The sequence below is a fragment of the Silene latifolia genome, chromosome 7 (assembly GCF_048544455.1).
Source record: "Silene latifolia isolate original U9 population chromosome 7, ASM4854445v1, whole genome shotgun sequence".
Taxonomy (NCBI): Eukaryota; Viridiplantae; Streptophyta; class Magnoliopsida; order Caryophyllales; family Caryophyllaceae; genus Silene; species Silene latifolia.
This window is the reverse complement of record NC_133532.1, coordinates 11,303,970-11,326,163: the sequence shown is the minus strand read 5'-3', so window position 1 is coordinate 11,326,163 and position 22,194 is coordinate 11,303,970. Positions and strand designations below refer to the sequence as shown.

The following is a 22,194-nucleotide window of genomic DNA, read 5'->3' as shown; positions in this document are numbered from 1 at the left end:
CTAACCATTCCTTGTCTTTCTCACTTTCCGATCTAAGATCTCCTTAGCCACCTCCACATAAGTCAACAATTCATCCATTTTCACTGTCTCAAGTTCAAGTATATGAGAAGAATCTCTCACATACTTCCTCAATTGCGATACATGAAACACATTATGGACTCTATCTAGAGCCGGAGGTAGAGCCAAACGGTAAGCCACTTCTCCAACCCAGTCTAAAATCTCATATGGTCCAATAAACTTCTGGCTCAACTTGCCTCTCTTCCCAAAACGCATAACATCTCTCATCGGAGACACTTTCAGCAAAACTTTGTCTCCAACTACAAACTCAATGCCACTCCTCTTCAGATTAGCATAACTCGTTTGTCTATCTTATGCCACTCATCTTCTAACGAATTACCTGCACATGTTCCACCATCTCCTTAATCATATGCGGTCCCAGCACCACCGCGTCAGTCATACTCCTAAATTTCCTCCCATACAAAACTTTAACCGGTGTCATCCCAAATACTAGCATGGTAACTGTTACTATATGAAAACTCGATTAAATCAAGCCTCTCCTCCCATGATCCACCAAATTCCAGCACACACGCGCGCATCATGTCCTCCAGAGTCTGAACTATATCCTTCAGTCTTCCCATCTGTAGCTAGATGTGTAATACCCTGAGTTTTAAGTATAGCAATCGGCCGAGTAATGAGCTATGCTCGACCGACTAAGCTATACTCGACCGAGTGTGGTCTGGGTTTTACCCAGGGTCTGATTAAGTAGCACTCGGCCGAGTGGCTGGCGCACTTGACTGAGTGCATGGCACTCGACTGAGTGCTCTCGAGCACTAAACCGAGTACTCAGGTTCAGACCTAGAAAACACGGAATCCGATTCCGTATTTTGTGTGAGTGCTATATAAGCCGTGAACAATATTTTTTCCTTTCTCTAGAACCCTAGGTCTCTTTGTGTCAACGATCCTAAATGTTAGTTATTTTCTTATAAAAAAAACAAATGAAATTGAAGAACAAATGATGATTGTAAGACTTGTAACACATGACAATTGTGAGATTTCTCTAACATAGTTAGAGAAGGAAATGAAACTGAAGAACAATGATTGTGAGACTTCTAACACATTCTAATTAGGTTGAAGGCAAAGAATTCCAAAGTCCATCAATATATGTTATGAATGGCATATTCTTGGCGAATTTTGGCGAATTTTTTTATTACCATTAATGTTCAATACTTCAATAGAAGAAATTTCCAAGAAAAGTTTGGCATATTCTTTCATTAATGTTCAACGTTTCAATAGAAGAAATTTCCCAGAAAAGTTTGGCATATTCTTTCATTAATGTTCAACGTTTCAATAGAAGAAATTTCCCAGAAAAGTTTGGCAAATTCTTTCATTGCAATTAGGTATTAATGCAATCTATCCTCAATATGCTTTGAGAATTCAATGTCGAATTACATTCTTAACCTTTCTAATTTTGGTGCTAAATAAATTTAAGAACTTATATTTATAATTTTAATGATTATTTTAATTAGGGTAGTACTCAAATTTAATATCATCAGATGACGCTCAATTACCATCCTCATAAGAAAAATTATTTTTGGAGCTACTTCCTCCATTTATTTCTATTCTTCCCATCGCTATATTAAAAATAAATTAATTATACTAGAATAAATTATTGTTAATTTTTTTTCCACGAAACTAATAACTGGGATTTGCAGCTTTTTCTTATATGGATTTATGAGTCAAGTCATTATCTAATAATAGCATCAATCAATAAATATTTAGCAACTTATAGTTTTTTTTTTATCAATTTTATTCTATTTTAATTAAAATATTATAGTTTTGTTATAGTTTAGCGAAATAATATAATTTGATGAAAAGATTAATTTTAAGGAAAAGATAATAATTCAATGAAATAAACTGTAATTATTAGTTCCCTTAATTGCCATTAGTTTACTTATTTAAGAATATGCATTTTGAATGAAATTTTTTTTAGAACACTGATAACTACATTATCGCCCTACTATTTTGATCAAAAATCCTTAACTTGACCCCAATTTTGAAGCATTTATATGTTAAATGCCTTTGCTCTATGATCAATTTACATTTATGAACTTTACTCACGGTTTTGTTAGATTTTTGTAGTATTTCACGCATTTCTAGGTGAAATAAAAGATCGAGTAAAGGCCCGAACCGATTAATTGCAAGAAGGGAAGTGAAGAATTGAAGTCATTTTGAAGCCTTTCTAAGCCTTATGGCTGTATCCACTTCAGGCAAGGCGCAACTAGAACTCGTAGGGTGTATCTTTTTACTCCTATGGTTGTATTTGGCTGAATGTGGGTGTATCAACTTTAGGCATAGTGCAATAAGACCTCGTAGGGTGTATCTTTCTAGCCTTGTGGGTGTATTGTTTGGAGTATGGGTGTAACTGAGGTCCATCCGGCGTATCTGGGACACGTCCGACGTATTGATACACCGGATGGACCCGTGTTTTGGGCTTTATTCAGCTTTTGACTCTTGTAATTGTATTTTTGGACCCTTTGTATAAATAGTTAAACCCTGTTATTTGCAACATAACTAGATACACTTTATTTTAGATCAAAATTGGGTAGTTGGAGGATTTTTGTAGAAGAAATTGAATCTCATCTTGTTCTTCATTTATTCAAGCAATTTATTCCATCAAGTTTATTTCTTTCATCTGTGTTGGTATATTTTCTTTTCCTCTCAATTTCTTATTTTGTTTTATCAAATTCATTTCCTTAGTTTATATTTGTCTTATTTTTGAATATTTACATTACTTGTAGCCCAACTTACCACCTTTTAATTTGATCTCACTTTAATCCCCCCTACTACTAAGTGAATAAAAATTCTCTTAGTTTTCCCTCCAAAAGACATCTAGCTAAATAAGGTAACAAGTAAAAAACAAATTATTACATTATTATCTTTTCAATTAATATATTCTTATAACTAAACTCTAATCTTTTTAATTAAAATTCATATTTATGACTTTTTTTTTATTAAAATCTATAATTTATTATGCAGTCATTTTTATTTCCATAGATATTATTCTTCATTAGTTTCACTCTAAAATTACGCAAACCTGCTTCTTGTGCAATCTTTAACATAATTATTGACATCATTTACACCCTAAAATTACGTAAATCTGTTTCTTATATTATCCTCATAGTTACACTCTAAATATGGTGTATATTTTAAAGGACGTAACCATTTTTATGTTTTTTTTTTAATTAAAAATATAAAAAAATATTAGTTTAATTATTCGTAAATCGTCTTTTTACACTACAACAAATAAGGTCAAAGGCGACCATATAAGGCGACTGAGAACAGTCGCCATTAAGAATATAGCGACTAAGGCCCGTCGCCCGCACTTGGTAGCTAGGTTTAGTCGCTTTTGGCGACGGGGCTTCGTCGCCAAATATGGCGACGGAATTTTTTTAAAGCGGGCGACTGAAACCCGTCGCCAAATTGGCGACGGTTTTTGGTCGCCATTTTGGCGACTGTTTTTGGTCGCCAATTTTGCTTTTTTTTAAAAAAAAAAAAAAAAAAAAAGTACCAGATCTGGAGAAGAATGACGCTGCAATTATTTCGTTTCATCACTATTCTTCACGAAATAACAACAATGACAACACAAGCTTGAATGAAAACAAACCATGGTTATAGGACATCTATTAATTTACATTTAGTACAAAAACCATTTGCTCATTTCTATATCAAATTTAAATTTACATTTATATTACATTAACTTTACATTCCATTACAATGAAACTAAACATCAAACTAATTACAATCAAACTACCAACAACAATACCAATTCGAATAACACAAAAAAAAAAAACAAATTACCGACACGAAAAAACTAATTACATCCCTTTCTTTCTGGCCTCTTCTCCTTCCTCTGTCGTTGTTGGCGTGTCCCGCGCTGTCGGCTTGTCGTCGACCAAAATACTTTGAAATTTGTTACTTTGAAATTAAAACAAATGAAATTGTATTTTTGTAGGTTTGGGTAAGATTTGGTAAAGGATGAAGAAATGGTAAAGTAAAAATAAGATGAAGAAAGGGTAAATTTAATAAAGAAGGAAAAAAGAGTAAAGTAGAAAATTGAGAGAAGAGGGAGATGGAACGACATGTTGAAATGAATGAGGGGAAAGGAATACTTTTTTGATAATAAAAGGAAATAAAAGAGAATATGGGGTTATGTGGGGGAGGTGGGATCTCAATTGTCAAATTAAAAAGGCGCATGAAAATGGCGACGACAATCAGTCGCCCGAATTATTTCGCCAAAATAACAGGCGATTGGCGACTGTTTATGGTCGCCAAAATGGCGACGAGAAGTGGTCGCTAAATTTGGCGACTGTTTTCGGTCGCCAAATTGTATAATTTTCGGTCGCCAGTGGATTTCGTACAGATTTTTGGATAAAAAGCAACAGTCGCCAAATTGCCGACTGTTTTCCGTCGCCCGAGTTTTTTTTCCTGTCGCCAAATTGGCGACTGTAGCTTCTCCGTCGCCTTTGTCTTGTTTTCTTGTAGTGTTAAGTGCGTGCTAAACTGTATTTACCTATTTTTGTTATAAGGTTTATACGCTTTTTAATTAGATTTTACATTTTTACATCACTTAATTGTAATTTAATGTCATAAATTAGTTTCATTCAATGATATAGCATTATAGAGTTAATTTTGATAGTAAAGTAAAAATGGTTTAAGACAAAAATAACTTAACTTAAAGTGTCTTTTGATGGTAATAAACTTTCCTTTTCTAGCTCTTACTAAGATTATATTAGTACATTATAACATTAAATGTACAGTTAATTTATGCAATTAATTTAATGAGAATGTTTCTTTGTAAAACAAAACAAAAAAAATACTGTGCTGTAGCACGAGAATCTACACTAGTTATACATTAATTAGTCAATTATCATCATCTTTGTTACTAATTGCATGATTAGTTATAGAAATCAATTTAATAACATGTCAATTGCTAAAATGTCAACCTTTATTATTTGTCTTGTCTTAATAAACATGATTAGTGAGTAGTCCTTTAATTAGGACTCGATTTAACACCAACATGAGTGATTTATTTGATTGATTCCTACAAAAAATAGTTGTTGGGGAGGATTAATAAGGGTTGGCTAGAGGATTGATTTGTTGAATTGGCTTATTGTGGGTAATGTTGGTTTGTGACCCTTGTCCATCGACGAGAGTTGGTTAGGTCAGGAATCGGGTACCCATTTTAGGCTTATTGCTAACCTAGGTTGAGACCGAAAGCGAGAACCAAGAGAGGGCACCTCTAGGATTGTGTTTGAATACGACCTTCGAGAGAATTGAAGGAGTTGGATGACCTGGAAATGATGAGGACTTAATGATTCCGACCTCCGAGACCGAAAGGGAGGGGGTTGGGAGATCTAGTATCCTAATGTGAACTTGAGAGGGGGGTGTTAGGCGAATTAGATCCATGCATCTCTTCCTTACATATTGCCCCAATAGCTAGTCAAAAGGAATCATGACGATAAATACGAATTGTTGGTGGGAAATTGGGTCCTAGACCTTTTTAATTATTGATTACAACCTAAAACATTCTATTGCTCTTATTTCACATCTAGTTAGCCTGCATCTCATTTTAATTAGTTTAGTTGTTAGTTAAAATCCAAACTCAATTATTGTCGACTTAGCTAAACAAAATAGCTAGAATAGATTAGTATTGCATAACAAGCTCCCCGTGAACCGACCCTCAAGTGCTACAACAACACCGTACGCTTGCGGTTTTAAAACACACATCAATTACCTATTCTTTTAGTATATAGGAGATTAAAAAAAGTGAAAAAGGAAGATAAAATGAAAACAAATAGATTACTTTTCACATTCTATCTTAGTAGCTTTTTATTTCCTCTAACTTTGAGCAACTTTTCGAATTTCGAACACTTAACACTTCAAATTAGCTACATTAGTCAAGTTAACTAAAGCTTATTTGTCTTGCCAAACAGAGCTTAAGACTGGATTGAAATTTATTTTTATAGACCATCATGTTATTATATAGGTGTATGTAAATGCAAATGAATTTGAACATCCCAGTATAATCTTGGGTTCATCCTTCTTTTTATTCAGCAATATTTTGTACATTATTGATTGCAAAAACCAACCAAAATATGTACGTAGTAACATGCTACAATTAATCATTATTGTATTATCTTGTATGTATATAATCATTGTTGGCTAGAAAGTATTGGAATACTTTGTTCATACTTAAAGAAATTAGTTGGGTCAACCTTTGCCTTGACTTGTAATAACCTATTCACATTATCCTTGAAAAAGTCCATAGCAAAACTTAAGTTCCCATTAACATTGGTTCCAATATCAATGTCTCTATAATTCAAGAATGTTTCTCTTGGATTACTAGACACATATGGAGTAAATGTATCATGTAAATCTCGAGTCGCTTGGATGTTCTTGATCAAAGATTGTTCACTACCATCTTGCCATTGTGTAATGTATTGCATCTTGAATAAGTTTCCTGATCGATGAGGGAATGCTGTCGCATTTTCGGGTATTTCACTCATTCTTCCACCATAAGGATTCCATTGCATCAACACAGTTTCGATCTCCATCATCTTTTTCCATATAGCCTCTAATCCCACTCGTGGGATCGGAGTTTTGACATAATCGGATTTGTGTTTTTGAAAGTTATGGGGCGGTGTAGGAGCCCTTTGTAATAACACTTCAATTGGAGTCGTTTGAGGAAGATTATTCCAAAATAGATGTGTTTTAACCCACGGCATCTCAAGACAATCACTTGTTTTTAAGCCTAAAATTGGAAAGTTTTTGTTTATCAAGGGGACTAGGGTTTGGCACCGGCCAAGGTACGACCCAATAAACGAAACTTGGACCGTCTTGTTCCCTCCTTGTAAAAATTGTACTTGTGGTTGTACTCGAATAAAAAGGTTTTTGTCAAGTATTGTCGCGACTTGTTGCCATTGTAAGACAACATCGGTCGCACCTTGTTCTAACGTCCTAGGGACGTTGAAAACCGTGACAGTATCCAGAATACGTACTAAATTAATTTTCCAAGAAAGAATAACACAAAAACTAGCACCCCCACCTCCCCTAATAGCCCAAAATAAGTCTTCACCCATGGCTTGTCTATCAAGAACTCTACCATTAGCATCGACAACTTGTGCATCGATAATATTATCTATTGACAACCCGAATTGCCTTAACATGACCCCATAGCCACCTCCGCTAAAGTGGCCACCCGCGCCAAGGGTAAGACATACTCCTGCAGGGAAAGCTAGGGTTTTACTCATACTAGCAATCTTATAATAAAGCTCACCTAGAGTTGCACCGGCTTGGATCCAAGCCGTCTCACTTGCCATGTCTATATCGATTGAGCGAAGATTAAACATGTCGAGTATAACAAACGGAACTTGTGCAACGTAGGAGAGGCCCTCAAAATCGTGACCTCCGCTTCGTATCCTTATTTCAACATTATTGGCCTTAGCACATAGTATAGTTGCTTGGACATGGGATACATCTAGGGCAGTTATTATAGCTAGAGGTTTCGGAGTTGAGGATGTGTTGAATCGACTATCACGTATGTATGTTTGTAAAATAGGTAAAAAAGATGGATTGTTAGGTGTAAAAATGGCCTTAGAAATCGGGTTTGCCGGACTCGACTTGGTCGGAAGACATTGGATAAAATTGTCGATGCTTGAATTTGATGCATGGACATTAAAAATTAAAAACAAGAAAAAAATTATGCTACATGAAAATGAGACCTTCATTTTTTTAGATTAATTATGTGTGCATATAATTATTTTGTATGTAATTGGATTGATTAAAGTGATCAATTATATAGAGAATTATATGATGTCATTATAAGTGGTCAAATGCCAACTTTGGTGTATAATTGGAGTATATTAGTCAGTTCTTACGTATGGCGTGCTTGATTATTCATGTGATGATTGAAGAGTCAATCCTATTAAAATACTTGTATTAATCTACCGACATGTTGTTACTTGTTAGTATATTAGGCGTAATATTGTATATTTAGCACATAATATCGTATCATATCAAACTGATATGATACGATATTATCGTATTATATCAGTTAGTTTGATATGATACGATATTATCGTATCATATCAGTTTGATACGGGAATCATATCCCGTTGATTTGCCTTCCTGTTTTATAAGAACTCTTGTATTATATAAACACATATGATTAATGAGATCGACACAGATTTCTATTCCATTCTCTTAACATGCTAAATATTTTTGACAATAGTTGATGATTGCTCACGATCCGTTTTGGTTTATTTGCTGCTAGATAAAACAAAAGTTATAGAAATGTTTATGAACTAGTTTAGACCCCGTGCAATAAATGCATATTGAGTTTTTTTATTTTTTTATTAAATTACTTAATTATATATTAGTGTTATCTCATTAATTCATATTTTTCGTCACTATATTTTGATTTGAACAAAAAGTTTGTAACTGACAGTTAATCAAGAGTATTGAGTAATGTGCTAAAATGTATTTTAAACAAAAATATTTTTTTATAACACAAAGCTAATGAAAGATTTAGCAATTTGTAGTTTTATATAAATTTTAATTTATTTTAATTAAAAGATTATAGTTTAGACTTGTGAAAATAATTTGATGAAAAGATTAATTTTAATGAAAAGATAATAAGTTAATGAAATATAATATAATTATTAGTTTCCTTATTTAGTAAATGTAATTAGCTTCCTTATTTAAAAATATGTTTTTCGTGGGAAAAAAGTGAGATTACCTATTCATTTAGTATCTACTGGGGTTAATTGTGATTAGCTTGCTTATTTAAAAAGATGTTTATTGGAGGGAAAAAATGTGAGATTACTTATTCATTTAGTAGATAGAGGATTTTCTCTCCATGGTTCATACACAATTTTCTAAACAGGTGAAGGTTGTGCGCCGTGATAACGGAAATGAGTTTAACTGTATGGCGGGGTATTTTTTGCAGCATTGTATACAATTTGAAGGCAATCTTCCTAAAATTTTTTGGGGTGAGTGCATTCTTACTGCTGCATATTTAATTAATCACACCCCGTTTGCTCTTCTAGCTCATAAGAAGCCCTATGAGGTTTTGTTGGGTGTATCTCCTTCTTATGCAAATTTATGAGTTTTTAGTTGTCTGTGGTTTGTTCACAATCAAAAGACTCGCGGTGATAAATTTGAGCCACGCAGCTGTAAATGTATTTTTTTGGGCTAACCTCACAATAAAAAAAAGGGTTGAAAGTTTATAATTTAGAGACGGAAACATTTCTTGTTTCTCGTGACGTTATTTTTCATGAGAATTTGTTTCCATATGCCTCGGCCACTTCTTTTACACCCGTTCATCCAACTCCTTTGTTTGCTTATGATGAGTCTCATGACTCCCTTGAATCAGCGAATGAAGTTCCTCCGAACAACACCGAGCCCTCTACCACGCCTAACAATACCAAGCCCACTTCGTCTGCTGTCGAGCCTACGGTTGAGGAGCCAACGGTTGTGCCTGACCTCGGCCGTGGCCATCGGCTTAAATTTCTTAATTCCGGGTTGCGCGGGTATGTTTTTGATACTACTCAAAGTCCATCGCCATCTAGCTCATCGAGTCCGCCTTCATCGCCCTCAGGTACTCCTTATACTTTAGCAAATTATGTTAATTGTCATAAGTTTTCTAGTCAACACAGAAATTTTCTTGCAGCTATAACTGGAGGAGTTGAACCTCCATCTTTCAAAGTCGCTATTCGTGACGATGGGTGGTGCCGTGCGATGCAAGAGGAGATTACTGCCCTCGAAAATAATGGCACTTGGGAATTATCTGATCTTCCTCCCGATAAGAAAGCCTTCGAATATAAATCCGATGGCTCTGTTGAAAGATTAAAAGCTTGACGGGTTGTTTTTGACAATCATCAAGTGGAAGGCCTAGATTATGGTGAAATATTCGCTCCTGTTGTTAAAATAGTTACTATTCGTACTTTTCTGGCTGTTGTTGCTGTCAAAAAGTGTGAATTCCACCAAATGGATGTGGACAATGCTTTTTTACATGGGGACTTAGCTGAAGAGGTTTAGATGAAGCTTCCTCCAGGTTTTAGTCGTGGACATGAGGGTAGAGTTTATCGCTTAAAGAAGTCTTTATATGGTCTCCGTCAAGCTCCTCGCGGCTAGTTTGCTAAGCTTGCTAGTGCCTTACGTGATTATTGGTTTTGTCAGTCTTACTCTGATTATTCACTTTTCACTTATTCGAGCAATGAGGTATGCTTACATGTTCTAATTTATGTCGACTATCTTGTCATTACGGGGAATGATTCTTCTGTCATCTCCTCGTTTAGAGAGTATTTGCACCGCTATTTTCATATGAAGGATTTGGGTCCTGTAAAATATTTTCTTGGTATTGAGGTTGCACGTAGTGACGAAGGAATTTTTCTTAACCAGCGTAAATATACTCTTGATATTGTGACTGAAATGAGTCTCTTGCGTGCTAAGCCAGCCTCCACACCCATGGAACCTAACCTTCAGCTCGGTACTGATCAAAGTAATTTGCTTGCTGATCCTGAATGTTATAGACGATTGGTAGGTCGCTTGGTATACCTTGCTTTCACTTGGCCCAACATGGCCTTTGCTGTTCACACTTTATCTCAATTCCTTCATAATCCACGTGAGCGAGGCTCATATGGAGGCCGCCTTAAGTGTTGTTCGCTATCTCTAAGGAAGTCCAGGTCAAGGTATCTTATTGTGCTCTGACAGTGACTTTACGGTATCCGCCTTACGTGTTGTTCCCAAGTTTCTTCTTTGTCACTTACTTCATTTCCATTCCCATCAATCCTCCGAAAAATCTACTCATCATTTTCATTTCTCTTTCAAAAGTGGTAATTGAGCCTCATTACTTTGTCTAATTGTGAAATTAAACCCCTTAAGATAAGATTGTAGTGATTAGGCATCATCCCCCTACTACTAAGAGAATAAAAATTCTCAAAAGTTTTCCCTCCCACCTACTTATATAAGGAAAGAAATAAAATTTTTCCATTAAACTATAATCTTTTTCTTAAAGCATGACTTTTTTATTCAATTCTAAATTATAATTATATAATGTTTTAATCAAAATAAAATAAAAGGAGTATAAAATTATAAAATACAAAATCGTTAATTTTTTTTCGAAAATGACTTAATGCATACTTAAACTGTATAAAACAATAAAATAATATTATTAGCTGCGTGAAAAAACTCATTAAGATAATTTAAGCAAAGTTATAAAAAAAATCATTAACTTTATGTTAAAAAGAAAAACATGGCATACTACATTTTTTTTGTCTCATATTAAAATACAATTAGGTGAAATATAAAAATTTGAAGGTATAAAATTTGGAATGAATCCTCCTAGGAGTATATACTAAGAGAATAAAATTCTCCCCAATTTTCCTCCAAAAGGTATTAAGCTAAATAAGAAAACAAAAATACTTCTTTCTTTAAATTATTATCATTTCATCAAAATATAACTTTTTAATCAAATAATAGTATTTTCTTTGAAAATCTTAATCATAATATTTTAATTAAAGAAGATAAATTTACTATAATTTTATAAACTGTAAATTTCTAAATTTTTGTTATGTATTATTATATATGAGAGAATGACTTGACACATTTTGTATAAAACAAAATATTAAACTGATATTATTAGCTTCATCACAAAAAAAATATAAAATCATTAAATAATTTGAGAAAAATTATTATTTGTAAACATTAGTTTTATATTAAAGAAAAAAATCATTAAACATATTTTATAACTTTACTAAATTCTCTTGATTAGTTCATAGTTCATTTTTTTCTCATATCGAAATACAATTGGGTATATGAAAAATATGAAAAATTAATAATGTATCAATTTAAAATATTTAAACAATAACTAAAAATAAAACCTCTATATATACCACAAATGTGCGGGATTTACACTATTAAATACCAATAGTATAATTGTTACATTCTCTAATATCCCTATCTAAAAAACCGCGCATTTGCGCGGGATCTATACTAGTAAGTTATATAAAAGGTAAAATTAAACCCCTTACCCAAAATCTCATGAGAAATTAAATATATCATAAAAAGTGAAATTGCTTATACTTTTTACAAAATATACAATCAAAATTCAAAAAAAAAAAATAACAAATGAAATCATAATCGAAATTGAATTAACATCAATTAGAGAAGATTTTAGAATATTTTATAGAAAAAAATATTTAAATTTTATAAAGGGACTAAATATATTTTCTAAATTGTTAACATTTCTTATATAGTATATAATTTTTTTTTAAAAAAAATGAATTCTCTAAATTATATATGTGTCTAGTTTAATTGTCTAAAATTTTCTTAAGTAACAAAGAAATGTTTAAATAAAAAATGTTTTTTTTCTCAAAAAAATATAATATAAAATAAAAAGGGTTATTCTACGCGGTAACCCTGTGTTTTTGTGAATTCTAGCTGGTAACCCTTCATTTTTCAACCATCCACATGGTAACCCTGAACTTATCAAAAAAAGTTCTCCGTGACCCCCAACTTGTATTCCATTAAAAAACTCCATTAGTTTGCATGTTTATTGGGACTTGGGCTTGTTTTTTAGACTTTAAATGCTTCAATGATCAAGTAACTATGGTCTTCTCAACCCAATTAAATAAATAAACCCCATTTTTTTCTAACAACAATTATATTCTAGGTGTGGTAAGACTTAAGAGTATAATTCATAATATTTTTATTATCATTATTATTATTATTATCATCATTTCTATTGCTTAACAAAGAATATTAAAGTAGTAAAAATACCGATCCACGTCTTACCTTTGTTTTTTTTATAAAAATAATAATAATATAATATCAATATTAACAATTATAATCCAATCTACTTTATAACAAAAACAAAGGTAAGATGTGTTTCAATATATTTACTACTTTAATATTCTTTGTTAAGCAATAAAAATGATGATAATAATAAGAATGATAATAAAAAGGTTATGAATTATACTCTTACCACATCTATAATATAATTATTTGTTAGGAAAATTCGTGGTTTATTTATTTTAATTGAGTTGAGAAGACCATAGTTACTTGGCCATTTAAGCATTAGAAGTGTAAAAGACAAGCCTAAGTCTCAATAAACATTCAAACTAAGGGATTTTTTTAACGGAATAAAAGTTGAGGGGCATGAAGAACCTTTTTTGATAAATTCAGGGTTACCATGTGGATAGCTGAAAAACGAAGGGTTACCAGCTAGAATTCAAAAAAACACAGGGTTACTACGTAGAATAACCCAAATAAAAATTTTCATTTTTTTCAGAATTTAAAAACATAAGTTTAATTACATTTACAAAATCCGATCTTTTTTTTAAAATAAAACATAACTAGTATTGGTTTTTTATAGTATGAGAAAATGAATTTCTCATGAAATTTTGATATGGGGCTTAATTTTACTTTTTTTGCAAAAGTTAAGGGGCCTAATCACCCCGATTGAAACTTAAGGATTTAAATCTCACGATTAGACTAAGTTAAGGAGCTAATTTACTACTTTCGCATTTAACTAATTGTCAAATTCTCTAATATATGTATCGAAAATGCCGTGCATTTGCACGGGAGCTACGTACACTAGTCAAGTACTAATAAGAAAGGAAAAGGAAAACAAAGTTATTGATTTCTTTTGTTGGTGTTTGTTTGACACAAACAAAAAGAGAATGAGATTCTTTTCCTTACCCCTCAATCCATCTAATTCCTTACCCCACACCCCCCAAGGTATGAGATTTCATTACCTTCGTCACCCATCAACCACCTTATTTACCTACCGCCACACTTGCGACTCCCACCACACCAGTCACCATCAAGACGTCATCGTCACCACCACCACCACAGCCACCCACATAAACCACCGCCACAACACTACTGACACAACCACCATGACGCTACCATCACCACCACCACAGCCACCCCACTGCCACCCCCACCACCACGACGCCACCGCCACAACCACTCCACCTAAACCACCACCCGCACACCAAAACAAACCACAACCCACCACACTTCATTTTCTTGATGTAACCAAACAACTAGTTAAATTTTAGGTAATCCCTTACCTTTCCCCTTCTTACCCCTTCTAATTTCCTTTCCCTTTGCCTAACCAAACGACCCCTTATTATTTACCTAAAAAATCCTACTAAAAATAACTTCTATAAATAATCACTTTCCATAATAAAAACATTAAGGTTTTTAGTATGTGGTTTTACAATGTGATAATATAAAACCATTTTACAATGTGATAATATAAACCGTTTTACTAGAGACATACTTGTTAGTAACTAGGGTAGGTCACGTGCAAATGCACGGCATTTTAAGTTTTGGCATATCTATAGAGTAAAATATATAAAATATAAAAGTTACATAATTGTATTTAACGTTATGACATTGCTAAAGGAATTACTGCAGTTATAATGCGAAGAATTCAAATAATGATAGCTCGGGAGTAATAGGAACAATAAAAGTTTAGAAAATTCATATTCTTCACACATTTATTTTTGCAACGCAACAAAAGAGTACGAACAAATTATAATTTTAAAGAAGGCAAACAAATATTTAAGGTGATCGAAAGTTCGAATCTTTAACCATGAACAATAACGGCCTTGAAATAGACAACTTTCTTAATACAAAAGGTAGTGAATTTTTCAATCGAGCAAATAGAACTCTAGAAACGCGTTATAATCGTTATTATGTGATAAAGTTAAATCTTTTCAACTCCGTAATTAATATTCCAATTGAACGTATTTCATCTTTTCTGTTTGTGGGAAAATTGTAAAAGACACCGGTTATTTTCAATGACTAAAAAAACAGAGAAAATTTGATAGTATAATAAAAATGAATAGAAAAGAGAATGTTATTTGAGGTAGTTTTAAAATAGGGAATGAATCTCCTTAATCAAATCGAGTCTAGGGTTTCCTAGGGCTCTCTGTCAAAAAATCTTTGTCTCCATCCTCTTTCTCGAGGCTCTTCTCACGGTGTTTATCGTGAGAGCAGTTTCTATTTTTTGTTTCTTGTTTGCTTTCTTTGTTTCGTTTCTTGTGCAGGTGTCAAATGTCAAGTTTTTCGAGGGGCCATCATCGAGACGGGAAAGAGCCTATGGGGGACCTCGAGGGTTCGATTGAATGGGATGATGACGGAGGAGAGAACGGTATTGCTGAAAACCTAATTCTGATTGGAAAGTTATGGGCATCAAGGGCCATTAACGTTAAAGCTGCGATCGATACTATGAATAAACTGTGGAACACGTCGAAGCCTATGGCGGGTAACGTGGTTGATGCTAAGGACAAGACGTTCATATTCCGGTTTGGGGCAGCGCGGGACAAAGCTAGGGTTTTGGAAGGGCAGCCTTGGCATTTCGAGAAGTTTGTGTGGTGCTTCAATGAACCGAATCCGGCGGGTAAGATTACTGATGTCCCGCTCTTTCACTTTCCTATCTGGACAAGAGTATACGACCTACCCATTGCGGGTCGAACAAACCTGGCGAATGCACAAAAAATAGGGAACTGTTTGGGTAAATTTATTAGCCTAGAACATGGTCCTAATGCGGAATTGGATAGAGCTATTCGAATTAGGGTTCTCTATGATATTCAGGTGCCGCTCAAAGCTTCTGTCCCTGTTCGTATGAAGGATGGCCGTACTATTGAATTCACTGTTAAATATGAGCGCCTGCCTACGTACTGCTATGGGTGTGGTCTCATTGGGCATGGGGAGAAAGATTGTGAGGATGGGCCTTATGAGGAGGACGACTTGAAGGTAGGAGAATGGTTGCGTGCCTCGCCATGGAAAGTTACTAAAACTGTGAAAGAGGGAGGGGGGAAAGTAGCACGGGATCTTCGCCCATGTTTTGATGCGGAGAGAGTTATCGATTCTGAGGGAGCTGTTTCTTTAATGATCGACAAGTTGCAGGCCATATCTTTAGAACTTAAAAATCGAAAGAGTGAAAATAAGAAGATGAGGGAGCAGGCTATGCAAAGTGGGAGTAGGGAGAGTGAAGTTAGTGAAAGGGAGCCAATTGTGGAAGAACAGACGGGGGGAATGGTGACTGATGTGGATGGTGGCAGAGGAGGGAAGGGGGATTTGGTGAGGGAATGCAGTGCTGCAGGGAATAGACGGGAAAGTGAAGGAGGGGGAGAAAGAGAGGGGGAGTTGAGGAGTTGCTTAGAGGTTATGGAGTTGGATATGGGTGCTGGCAACACTGAGGAGCAGGGCACTATGGGAAAAGGGAAGCAAGGGGGAAAGGGAGGAGGAGGAACGGGAGGTAGCTGGCAGCGTTTAGTACGAGCCGACATGGCGGCATCTAAGACAGTGGGTAGGGTGATGGTTAAAGAGCATGGGGAGAAAAGGGATCGTGAGGAATTATCTGTGGTTGAGATGCAGAAGCGTGCGAGAGTTTTGTTAGACGGGGGCGTCTTAATACCTGAGGCGGAGGTTGACGGAGGTCAACCCCGCCGGGCCCAATGAATATCCTAAGTATCAACTGTCAGGGCTTGGGCAACTCCGACACGGTACGTGCTCTCCGTGCTTTTGTGCGGAAGGAGGCCCCGGCCATATTGTTTTTATGCGAGACTAAACTTTGTGGTCGTGAGATGAGGAGGGTGAAGGAGCGGTTAGAAGGGTATCATGGGTTGGAAGTGGATAGTGCGGGAAGATCTGGTGGGCTCGCGTTTTTGTGGAAAAAGGAGATTGATTGTGTTTTCATGTCGTCTTCTTTACACCACATGGATTTCACAATTCGGAGTGAGAGTGGGGAGTGGAGGATTACGGGTTTCTACGGTTGGCCGAACGTAACTGATAGGCATCTGTCGTGGGATTTACTCAAGCTTCTTGGCCAACAATCAACGTTGCCATGGGTGTGTATTGGTGACTATAACGAGATTCTTTTTTCGACTGAAATGAAGGGAGGGAATAGACCCCAATGGCAAATGAACAACTTCCGGGAAGCTGTGGATGCCTGTGGTCTTCGGGATGTTTCTTGGGAGGGGTACAATTTCTCTTGGGATAACGGCCAAGTGGGTGAAGCAAATAGACAGTGTATGCTTGACAGGGCAATGTGTTCATCTGCTTGGACGGATAAATTTCCTTATGCTCAGCTAACCTATATGGACCGCGAATGGTCGGACCATGCGCCGATTAAGTTGTGTCTGAACAAGAGGGATTCGGGTGGCAGGAAGAAGCGGGGTTTTAAATTCGAACAGATTTGGGTCGGGGAGGATGGGTGTCGGGAGGCTATTGATCGAGGAGTAGAGAAGGGAGGAGCGGATTTGGGAAGGGTGCTTAATGAGTGTGCGAGAGAGTTAAAAGCTTGGAAAGGAACACGGATTTCCGAGCTTAATTGGGATATCAGTAGGAAAACCAAGCAGCTACATAGATTGAATGAAGGGGAGAGGTCCGTGGAAAATGTCGGGAAGAGGAAAAAGTTGATAGCGGAGCTGGCTGAACTAAGACGGAAAGAGGAACAGTACTGGAGGCAACGCTCACGTGCGCTATGGCTCAAAGACGGTGACCGTAATACTAAATTTTTTCATACAAGGGCGGGAGAGCGCAAGCAAAAAAATTTCATAGCTCGCCTGATTGATGATGATGGGAATGTGAAGACGGATGAGGAAGGCATCGGTACCGTGGCCATTGAGTACTTCCAGCGGCTTTTTTCCACTTCTAATCCGAGCAACTTTGAGGTGTTAGAAGATATGACGCAGCGAGTGACACCGGGTATGAATGAGTGTCTCACGAAGGAGTACAGCGAAGAGGAAGTGACTGAGGCATTGAACCAGATGCACCCCCTTAAAGCTCCGGGTCCGGACGGTATGAACGAGTTATTTTTTCAGACTTATTGGGGTACGGTTGGTCCAGCTGTGGTGGACACGGTCCTTAATATTTTGCGGGGTAATGTTATGCCTACGGAGTTTAATACGACTAACATCGTTCTTATTCCCAAGAAAAAGGCCCCGGATAAGGTGAGCGATTTACGTCCGATAAGCTTGTGCAACGTGGTTTATAAACTTGTCTCTAAAATCTTGGCCAATCGTTTAAAGTTGTTTCTGAGTGACATCGTGTCAGAGAACCAGAGCGCCTTCACGCCAGGTAGAATGATCTCGGATAATGTCCTTATTGCTTTTGAGCTCTTTCATTATATGAAGAATTCTAGAAGTGCCGAGGGTTTCATGGCAATTAAATTAGATATGGCCAAAGCTTACGATAGAATTGAGTGGGAGTTTTTGAAGCGGGTTCTTATTGTGATGGGTTTTGATAGTGCCTGGATTGATCGAGTGATGGCTTGTGTTACCACAGTCTCTTTCTCGGTGTTAATTAATGGTTCTCCGTCCCGTCGGTTTGCTCCTTCTCGCGGGCTGCGCCAAGGTGATCCGCTCTCACCTTATCTCTTTATCCTTTGCGCGGAAGTTTTGTCTTGGCTTATGAGGCGGGCTGTGGAGAATAATTCTCTTCATGGGATCCGTATTGTACCGGGAGCACCGTCTGTTTCGCATCTTCTTTTTGCAGACGATAGCATATTTTTTGTTAAAGCAAATGTGGAAGAAGCTGAGGTTGTCAATTCTATTTTACGACGGTATGAGGCTGCTTCGGGGCAATTGGTAAGCTTGGAAAAGACTACTGTCTCTTTCAGTAAGGGTAGTCCGTTACAGAGGAGGAGTAACTTAGCTGCTCGCTTGTGCATTTCTGAAGTTGATGAGCACTCACGGTATCTCGGACTCCCCACGGTCGTTGGGCGGTCGAAAAAGGTTCTAACGGATATTCTTCGTGACAAGCTAAGCAAAAGGGTGTCTGGATGGCGCGGGAAGATATTGTCTAGGGCTGGTAAGGAGGTTCTTATAAAGGCGGTGGTCAATTCACTCCCTACCTATGTTATGAGTATTTTTAAAATTCCCGCTAGCTTTTGTGATGAGCTTCGATCCTTGATATCTCGATTCTGGTGGGGGCACGAGGAAGGTAAGAGAGGGATTAGTTGGGTCGCGTGGAGACGGCTGTGTATGCCTAAGGGGATGGGTGGAATGGGCTTTAGGGACTTTAATCTGTTTAATCTCGCTTTAATTGGAAAACAAGTATGGCGCCTGTTGACGGAAACGGAGGGTTTATGGGCTAGGATGATGAGAGCGCGATACTATCCCCATGGCAATATCATGACCGCGGATTTAGGGAACAATCCTAGCTATACATGGCGGGGTATCCTTGAAGCTAGGAGAGCGGTGGAAAGCGGGTTGAGGAGAAGAATTGGAGATGGGCGTTCTACTCGTATTTGGGTTGATGCGTGGATACCGTGTTCTAATTCAGGTAGGGTGCTTTCTCCGTGTGGTCCGGGCCGTGAACAACTCCTTGTGGCTGATTTAATGGATGGAAATGGGTGGAGGGAGGATATGGTGTCCAATTTGTTCTTACCCTTCGAGCAGGAGAGGATTCGGAATATACGGCTTAGTACTAACAGGCCGTGTGACGAATGGTTTTGGAGCAAGGAGAAAGATGGCGTGTACTCTGTCAAATCGGCATACAGGTGTTTAGCAGGTGAACGGAAGGCTATTGATTGGAGCGGGGTGTCGAATTGGGAGCGTGAGAAGTGGTTGTGGAATAGGCTCTGGAATGTCCCGGTATGGCCCCGAGTAAAGCTTTTCTTTTGGCAGCTGTGTCATGAAGCGTTGGCAACAAGAGCGAATATAGCTACTCGAGTTCGAGGTGACAATTCTTTTTGCTCTTTATGTAATTCTTTTTTCGAAACTAGTTCTCATTTTTTTAAAGAATGTATTGTTGCTCAACGGGTTTGGGAGGGTCTTGAAATCAATCGTGATGAGGAGGAGGGTGTGGGAATTCGTGATTGGGTTGAGGCTAGGTGGAGGGAGATGGGGGTGCGGGAACAAGCGAGGTTTATGGTGGGGTGTTGGGCGTTATGGGAGCATCGTAACAAAGTTGTCTTTGACCAAAGAGAGGTAGATCCTGGGGATGTGATCAAGCGGGCTTGGGATGTTGTGGAGGAGACCGATAGCGGAGGATGGGGCTTTGAGGGAAACGGAGGTGGGGGATATCGAAGGCAGGATCAGGAACGGAGGAAGGGTTGGGAGAGGCCGAAGGAAGGGTTCGTTAAAGTAAATGTTGATGCGGGGGTTAAAGAGGAGGACGGGGTAAGTTTGGGGGTGGTGTGCCGCGACTGTGAGGGGCGAGTTCTCTGGGGCATTTCATGTGTGCAGGAGCAGGTTTGGGAGCCGCAGGTAGCTGAGGCGGTGGCCGTGCTTGAAGGTGTTATGGAGGCGCGTCGAAGAGGATATACAAAGGTCGTGATAGAAAGTGATTGTCTACAAGTCATAGATGCTCTCAAAAGGAAGGCTAAAGGAAGAAGTGATTTGGCGCTTGTCATTGACGATATTCTAGCTGCTAGTAGTTATTTTAATTCGGTTTTATGGTCGTATACTTGTCGTGTTAACAATAGTGTAGCTCATTCTCTTGCTCATTTATTTCCTAGGTCTGTTGGTAGATTTGTATGGTCGGGTGATTTACCTCCGATCGCAAACAATGCTGTCTCGTTTGATTTATCCTTAATGCAGTAAACCTTCGGGTTTTTTCTCAAAAAAAAAAAAATAGGGAATGAAATATTGTTTAAGATTGTCAATTTATAGCCCATTTATCAAGCTAATTAGAGTATCTAAAAAAGGCCCAATTAAGAGGATATTTTATTTAGGCGGGAAAACTAAGAGAATTTTTATTTTCTTAGTAGTAAGAGGATTGACAAATAATTATTTGACAATATGCTCTGGCGATGCACAAAAATTCTAGAAACATCTCAACGGATGAACACTAAATTATTTGCAGTTTAAAAATAAAAATGAAGAATACTCCGTAGAATATAAGAGCATGACAGCAAGAGGATAGTCAATAGTGAGATAATATAATGTGACAGAATTTTAACGTTTGTTATTCATTTTCTTTTATTGATTATCCTTTGTTGAAAAAATTGTTGAAAATTGTAATTTGAATTTTGCAACTTATGTTGACTTAAGTTTTTTTCGCGTTATGTGCAATTAACTAATCTTTTTATACGCGTGTAGATTGTTTTTATCTTTTTATATTTCTTATGGAATAATCTCTCTTATTTTCTTAGTTTTTGTTCCAAGACAAAATTAAAAAAAACGGAAAATGCACACGGTGTCCTTGAGGTTTGCCATTTTGCACGAAATATCCAAATTTTTAATTAGGAATACTCTAAGAGATCATAACTCGTGCTTACGAGATCGAAACGTGACAATTTTTTTCTCAAATAAACCGTCTTTTCAAGAACTACGATTTGAAAAAAAAATCGAGTTTGAAACTCGTGACCAAGAGATATGGTCACTCAAAATTTGTTCAGTCAAAAAAAAACTTTTGACATACAAAAACTCCTGGCCACGCGATGCAAGTACGACAATTTTTTTTCCAAATCATAGTTCTCGAAAAGACGATCGATTTGAAAAAAATCGTCACATTTCGATCTTGTAAACACGAGTTATGATCTCTTAAAGTTTTCCGCATCAATATTTGGATATTTCGTGTAAAATGACACAACTTCAAGAGCAGCATGTGCATTTTCACATAGAAAAATGATTGACTCGAATATCGAGAAGGTGCTTTGTAATCAAATCTGGAAAAAAATCGCATTGCTTTCATGAGCTAAAATTTGAAGTAGCCTTATTGCAACTCTATGAGATTCGTTGTGTGGACTCTCTGGAGGAGTATTGGCTTGAGTTTTAGTAATTGTAAAGAACAATTGTCAATTGCAATATAAGGTACTAGGGAAAAGGAGTTCTTAGGTTAACAAAAACTTTGGGAGGAGCCCTTAGGGCTTAGGCCATGTGAATTGTGTATTTCAGGTTGGATCATTTCGGCCTTTCGCATTTGAGTTGGGTTATTTACGAATTAATATTTAAAACATTTTAATTAGTACTAATATGATTAATAAAAAGTATTCTATAAAACTAGTTATTTGTTTATAAAGCCTGGTAAACCCATGAATTCTTTATTTTTGTGTATATAATATAATATTTTTTTTTGATGACGAAGGTTAAATCCCCCGGGCCCATGCATTCTCGCGCCACCACATGGACCATGTAAGCCACCCCTTCGGGGGCTGTTGTGGCCAAG

The 22,194-nt window shown here is 36.7% G+C and overlaps 3 protein-coding genes across 3 annotated transcripts; 1 reads left to right on the top strand and 2 right to left on the bottom strand.

Moving 5' to 3' along the window:
* Positions 1–514, bottom strand: LOC141589723 (uncharacterized). Its single transcript, XM_074410349.1, has 2 exons — positions 398–514; positions 1–339 (listed from the first exon to the last, which is right to left on the bottom strand). The coding sequence occupies exons 1-2, from the start codon at positions 512–514 to the stop codon at positions 1–3; spliced, it is 456 nt and encodes a 151-aa protein (XP_074266450.1).
* A 5,595-nt stretch (positions 515–6,109) lies between these two features.
* Positions 6,110–7,787, bottom strand: LOC141590887 (berberine bridge enzyme-like 4). The gene has a single exon (XM_074411402.1). It carries the CDS (start codon positions 7,785–7,787, stop codon positions 6,213–6,215), a length of 1,575 nt encoding a protein of 524 aa, XP_074267503.1. The 3' UTR covers positions 6,110–6,212.
* A 1,130-nt stretch (positions 7,788–8,917) lies between these two features.
* Positions 8,918–20,627, top strand: LOC141589722 (uncharacterized). Its single transcript, XM_074410348.1, has 6 exons — positions 8,918–8,984; positions 9,434–9,658; positions 9,731–9,897; positions 10,240–10,751; positions 15,123–16,506; positions 16,563–20,627. Exons 1-6 carry the CDS (start codon positions 8,918–8,920, stop codon positions 20,625–20,627), a joined length of 6,420 nt encoding a protein of 2,139 aa, XP_074266449.1.
* The last annotated feature ends 1,567 nt before the right edge of the window (positions 20,628–22,194 follow it).

Excerpts from the sequence above, each read along its gene's own strand:
- LOC141589723 (XM_074410349.1), bottom strand. The coding sequence starts at position 514 with ATGCTAGTATTTGGGATGACACCGGTTAAAGTTTTGTATGGGAGGAAA. Across the intron at positions 340-397 it reads AGATGGTGGAACATGTGCAG|AGGAGTGGCATTGAGTTTGT; the intron begins GTAATTCGTTAG and ends GCTAATCTGAAG.
- LOC141590887 (XM_074411402.1), bottom strand. The coding sequence starts at position 7,787 with ATGAAGGTCTCATTTTCATGTAGCATAATTTTTTTCTTGTTTTTAATT.
- LOC141589722 (XM_074410348.1), top strand. The coding sequence starts at position 8,918 with ATGGTTCATACACAATTTTCTAAACAGGTGAAGGTTGTGCGCCGTGAT. Across the intron at positions 10,752-15,122 it reads CTAAGGAAGTCCAGGTCAAG|GTGTCAAATGTCAAGTTTTT; the intron begins GTATCTTATTGT and ends TTTCTTGTGCAG. Across the intron at positions 16,507-16,562 it reads TCTTAATACCTGAGGCGGAG|GGCTTGGGCAACTCCGACAC; the intron begins GTTGACGGAGGT and ends ATCAACTGTCAG.